General features: G+C 35.3%; 1 protein-coding gene across 1 annotated transcript in view; it reads left to right on the forward strand.

Moving 5' to 3' along the window:
• Positions 1 to 6,305, forward strand: part of LOC135200119 (cuticle protein AMP4-like) — a 7,351-nt gene extending 1,046 nt beyond the window's left edge. Inside the window, exons 2-3 of the mRNA XM_064228458.1 lie at positions 4,358 to 4,572; positions 5,457 to 6,305. Coding sequence (XP_064084528.1) covers positions 4,358 to 4,572; positions 5,457 to 5,688 — 447 coding nt within the window. The 3' untranslated portion in view covers positions 5,689 to 6,305. The remainder of the gene's footprint in view (positions 1 to 4,357; positions 4,573 to 5,456) is intronic.
• Positions 6,306 to 6,520: the final 215 nt, after the last annotated feature.

Below are 6,520 nucleotides of genomic sequence, written 5' to 3' on the forward strand. Positions count from 1 at the left end.
AAATCAAAGGACTGTGAAGGAGCGTTTTCTCTGGTTTCCATCTAGAGTCCACGTTTCGGGAAGATTGCTACTTAATGTATTGTTGAAATCACCGAGGCTCCAGTCGAGTATTTTATGTTGGTTTTTCTTCCACCATTTCTGTCTCCATCGTATTGATCATATGTCCATTACAGAGACAAACGTCCATACATACATGTACGTATTTGTGTCAGGATAAGGATGTTTTACGTCAGGAAGGATGCAAACGGGACAATTACCAAGAAACGTATCACATGTCACTAGTTTGTAACGTAGTTTCTAATAACTTTTTTGCGTGAATCTAAGTGGACCATTGAGCTAAATATTCGATCGTACGCGAATACACGTATACTTATATACATGCTCACACAAACCCACACACACACACACACATATATATTATATACACATATGTGTATGCTTATGTGTATAACCAGTTACTTGTTTCATGCATTTTTTGTGATTATTTTGATATGTATTGTTATATATAAATGAGGGCATAAATATGTAACGTTTGTATATTTAACTGTGTATATACGATCTTTCTCATCAATATCAGTTATATATTACTTTTACGTCTTTCATTCTACATAGAAAGGTAAATAATGGTGGATATGGTGAATATATGTAAACAATTACGTAGATAAATTAACCATCGTAAAACAATGATTAAACGTACACTAAAATCACCGAGATAAAAAACGACAATTTGTTTACTTAATTAAACGGACTTCAATGCGTGATCGGTACCAATCTCGATTACCATGAGAGAAGACTTAGATTCGTTTTATGGGTAAGTAAGGGCTGATAGGAACACTGTTAAAAACTGTTAATTAAATCTCTGTAGGCTTAAATAGTTCATTTAGTGCCTGGAAGTTAGGCGGTGGTAAATAAAGTTCATGGGGTCAGCAACCTCATCCCAAGAGGGTGAAAACCCGAAAACTGTTATTATTATTATTATTATTATTATTATTATTATTATTCAATGACACCATAGTTAATTCTTGAACGAATAAATTGCCAGAAACTTCCAACATTCATCGTGCAATAGGTCAACTATAAAATTGTTCATTCGATTAATCACTGTTATTAAATTATTATAATTTAGAAACGCAATCGATTATGCATTTAATTGGTGATAAATTTAGAAATCTGGCTATCCGACAGCATAGTATATATATATTCGGTTAGACGATCAACCAATTGGGAAAAATAAAATCAATCACTCCATCAGTTATGCTGAAAATACGCTTCATAAATCTAATCAATTAATCAAACAGGTTAATCAATTAATGTACCAAATAAAAAAAAGATTAATCAAATAATAAAACGTTAATTACGGCAACAGCCTAAACAATATGTGAAGCCATCATACCTTGATGAAATCAAAATAGAGAACTTTTACTGATTACTCAGAAAAATAAACATAATTTTTTTTTCACTTATTCGACCAGTCAGTCATTCAAGATACTTCTGAACGGCAAACAAATAATAAAGTGATATAAATAAATTGCAACTTGATACTTGTGATGAAATTTAATTTACAGCAGCAGAAGAAAGGAAGAAAGTGAGTTGTGAATAAAATAGACTTGCAATTGTCACCTATATAATAAACAAGTAAAAAATGCGCCGAAGAAAACTATACAGTATATAATAAAGGCCACCGAAAATAGATCTATCTTTCGGTGGTCCCGGTATAACGCTGTATAAGCCACGGCCCATAAAACTCAACCACGGCCCGGTGGTGGCCTGGGCTATATCGTTGCCAGACCGATGATTATAACTAACTTTAACCTTAGATAAAATAAAACCTACTGATGATGATTAGAGGGTGGATGATCAACATACCAATTTGCAGTCCTCTAACCTCAGCCAGCAGTTTTTAAGATCTGGGGGCGGACAGATAAAGTGCGGACGGACAAACAAAGCCACCTCAGTACTTTTCTTTAACAGAAAATTAAGATTGTCCCTTAAGTAAAGCTCGATTACAAACAGATGTATCCAGTAACAAAAATATAAAAGCAAACGAAGGGAGAAAATTAGGTGTTGATATTCCAAAGCCCGCAAGTGTCACCTGCAATCAGAATTCTCAACAGTAATCAACTCACGAATTCTCGAGAAAGCTAAGGTTTCGATTCGTGCTGACCCGAGGTGCCCTTTCTGCTTCTCTAACTCCTCTCTCTCTCTTTGTGTACATCCGTCAGACAGTTGTTGCTGTGATTATAACATGAGCTCTGAGATGCTGCAATTAACTTTGGTTGGTTAATCTCCATTATTCATTCTCAGACGTTCTCTAGTATGATACATTTTTTGTTCTGAAATCCAGACGCTCTTCAGTTAATTGGCTCAAAATCACCCAACATAAAATGTCATTATTTCTGTGGGGATTTGTACTCTTGTCGTCATCATTATCAATGCTGGGTTTGCTTATGGAAGACCTTTTTTCAGAGCTTATTGGATCCAATCAGAGCGGCCAAATTTATTTATCGGTTACGGAAAGTGTTTAAATATTACCATAATTGTTGTTAACAAATACATTTAATTTCTTCTCGTTACTGTCTGCTTGCTTATTTGCAACAGCTAACCCATCATAACAAAAGCATTGAATAATAGATACACTGAAAAGGATAATGATCAAGATGAAGATGAAGATGCTGTAATTATATGTTGGGGAGTCCCTCGACTATTTCTCGATGTTTCCGGCATTACAATCGGTCTACGAAGATGCTTTACCATTCCCCCATAAATATCTATGCTTTCACTTTAATTTTTGCTTTGCATTTTGAGCTAGCAAATAGGATACCACTTTGTTGGTTGTTTAGCTTCCACCTTTTTTACCGCCTTTCTCAAACTGGACATGTAGTCAGCTTTGAATTTTAATTCCTAAGTTATTGTTCAATATACTTTGGTTTCACAGATTGGTTTGACATTATTTTAAATTATATCACTCTTATGTAATAACTGCTTCTTTGCTACGTCGTTTGTTTGCAAAATGGCACAGAAAAATACACAGTATGTCTTAATGCCGTTGGGGCGGGGGTGGGGTAGACATTTTCCCATAGGTGAACCCCTAATGGTATTTTTTCCCCAGAACCTTTTCGTTTACTATTGTTATTCTTTCAGGGATCTTTTCCTTGGAGGATTTTTTCCTTCGAAATTTTTTCCATGAAGATATTTTTCCTTAGATATATTTCATAGGTAAAATGTCTTTAGTTCAATTTTCCTTGTAAGATATTTTCCTTTCAATATATTTTCACATATTCTTTTAAATTTTCTGAAATATTTGCCTAAGGAATATTCTACCTGAAAAACGATTTCCTCAGATTTTTTCTTTTTTTGTAAGGGGAATAATTTCTTTTATATTATTTTTCTTTGGGGATATCTTAGCAAAGACTTTTTATGAATATATATTTCCCTTTGGAAACGGGGAGAAATTTTCCTTGGAAGAATGTAATCTTTAGGTGAGCTTGCCCTCGTGGGCTTTTAATGAGGGAGCGCTTCCTTGGATGGATGCACTCACTAGGGGGTTTTTCTTTGTCAGACTTTTGCAGGTGAAAACTTTATATGGAAAGATGCAAGCCTTGTGAAAGATTTACCTTAGGGTATTTTTCCAGGTGCTATTAGCCTTGGAAATATATATTCGTCAAAGGATTATTTTTGGTGGCATGCCTCACTGAGGGAAATATTTCTTTGATTATTATCTATTAAGTAATATTTTCTCCGGATGATTAAAGACCTTGTTTTAGGGTATTCTTTCCTATGGATTTTTCCATTTTATCTCGTGCGATGTTTTCCTGGGGAATGTATTCCCTGCCAAATGATTTTCTGGGGGAATATTTTCCTTGTGGGATATTTTCCTGGGAATGATCTTCTATGAAGATATTTTCCATTGGAGATGTAGACTTTCGTCAACTATTTCTAAGGGAATATTTTCCTTTTGTGACCTTTTCATAGACTTACAATTTTTTTTACAAGACTTTCCGCACTAGTTGTGGGACAAAGCGATAAAACAACTTATAATTATCCCCAACGTGATTATTATAGAATCGTTCTGGTTGAAATACGAAGTTCACCAGGCTCTCTGGAGCTCTATATACAAAACAACATAAAGATAACGAAGTTTGTTGTTATTGCTCATGTAGTGAATCTGAGCTTATGAAGAAAAGGTGGTAATTGATAGACTTTGCCCTCCGGAAACCACTAGTGAACCGTCACAAGAATGCTAGATTGAAAGTGTATGAAAGAGTGGAAGTTGAGGGATTGTTGGATTACTTTTGTTGTGACCGTCAGTGTTTTGCTAAAACCTATAAATTCATTCACTGCTATTTTCCGTTTTCAGATAATATTCATAGCGACTCTGGCTTTAGCCTCGGGCCGCCCGCAGGATCTAGAGGAACCAGAACCAGTGGAGGTCATCGAAATTCTTCGCGACGAAAGAGTGCAGCCTGAAGAAGGAGCATACTCCTTCCAGGTGGAGACAGAAAATGGAATCGTGCATAAGGAGGAAGGAGTTGCGGGAACTCAGGGACAAACCAACGTGGAGGGATCCTTCAGGTATGAATTTTTTGCTTAGTGTCATAAACTGCGGTTACAGTTACACTGGTCGTACGACAGAAATATGTACTATATATTGCTAAACTAAATCTTCTTGAGGTCAGAAACAGCTTTGATCAATTCCCCATACCATTCACTTCTTGAATATGTAAAACTCTTCCTTACTTGCTCATTTTGGTCGTAATAAACAAAACATTACTTTATCCATTCTTTCTTCCTAGATACAAATTCTCCCGGAAGCTGTATTAACACTTATTAAACCTAAAATCTTACAGAACTAATTAAATTTCTGGAAAGAAGAACGTTACTGTCATCATCTACGGGCTCAAACAGAAGTTGTATTTTAATCGTCCCCTGCGAAAAAAAAACCTGTTTTATGGTGCTTGCATTGAGATAACAGCAACAACAGTAGAAGCTAAAATAATAATAATAATAATAATAATAATAATAATAATAATAATAATAATAATAATAATAATAATAATAATAATAATAATAATAATAATAATAATAATAATAATAATAATAATAATAATAATAATAATAATAATTTGGTTAAATGAGCATTAACATCAATGTTTAAAAGCTACAGGCACACTCATGCACACAGATACACACACACACATACTCGTATATATAGTGTGCACACTAAATTTTATAACAATGAAAGTCTAAGGGCAATAAACTGTATTTATTCTTGCCGCTGTCTTGCCCAGGCCTGGCATGTTTCACCCCTGTCCCCTATAAGAGTATACAAAATAAAAGTACCTGAATCCGATCTTTGTAATAAGAAGTAACGTCCCTAAGGTCGGGACTTGAAGCCTCGACCTTCTCCTATATGACGCATACCAATACCATTTTTGACGAGAGGACATACCTTGCAGCTACCCTCTGGAAGACGGCACTGTGGTCGAAGTGTCCTACATCGCGGACGAGAACGGCTTCCAGGTGCAGTCTCCTCTCCTTCCAGTGGCCCCTGAGTTTCCCCATCCAATTCCGCAGTTTGTCCTCGACCAAATTGCCTTCGCTGAGGAGCAGAGGAGGCTCGAGGAGCAACAGAAGAGCGTCGAGGCTTTCAGTAGCGTTGTGGAGCAGATAGTCGAAGTGCAGGAGTAGCTGTAGTTGTGGAAATAATACTTTATAATTTTCTTTCCTACTTAAGATTAGAAACAACACGAATTTGAATGTATGATATAACAATATGTAGTTATAAAATTGCACATTTTTATAAATAAGACTAAATTTCATAATTGTAAACAAGAATCATATCTGTAAATATAATGTTAATTTCCCTCAGCAACTGAAAAAAAACCACGTCAATATACCAAATATAAGACTAGAAACACCGACTGTCACTTGCAAAGACCATTAGTATCTCAGCATATAAGACTGAATTCACACATAACAAATAAGATGCAACAGAAAACACTCAAGACTAAGATATCCCATTGTGCGTCTTGAGCCTGGGAAACATAATTAGATGCTTTATGGTACCTTAAAAATATTTGAATATAAAATCAACGAAAACTGAAAACCTGAAGAAAACAACAAAAACCAATAAAGTCTGCAAAAGGTTCAGGAGTCTAACATTCATAAAATAAACATTCTACTAGAAAGGATGCTTCAATTTCTTGAAGATCTAAAGGAGCAGCGGTAAAGATTCTGATCTCTCTCTCTCTCTCTCTCTCTCTCTCTCTCTCTCTCTCTCTCTCTCTCTCTCTCTCTCTCTCTCTCTCTTTCTCTCTCTCTCTCTTAAAATTAAAAATAGACCAACATAGAAAGACATTTTCCATTTTCCTTTTTGCTCTGTTTGTGTGGGTGACACATACGATCTTTGAATACGGTACCTTTCCTCATTATAGTATATTTAACAAGGACCATAATTTATGCAAGTCCTCTTTAAATTCTCATGTTTGAAACTGAAATAAAGCGTCTATAAACCGTGGAA

This window comes from Macrobrachium nipponense, chromosome 26 (assembly GCF_015104395.2).
Source record: "Macrobrachium nipponense isolate FS-2020 chromosome 26, ASM1510439v2, whole genome shotgun sequence".
Taxonomy (NCBI): Eukaryota; Metazoa; Arthropoda; class Malacostraca; order Decapoda; family Palaemonidae; genus Macrobrachium; species Macrobrachium nipponense.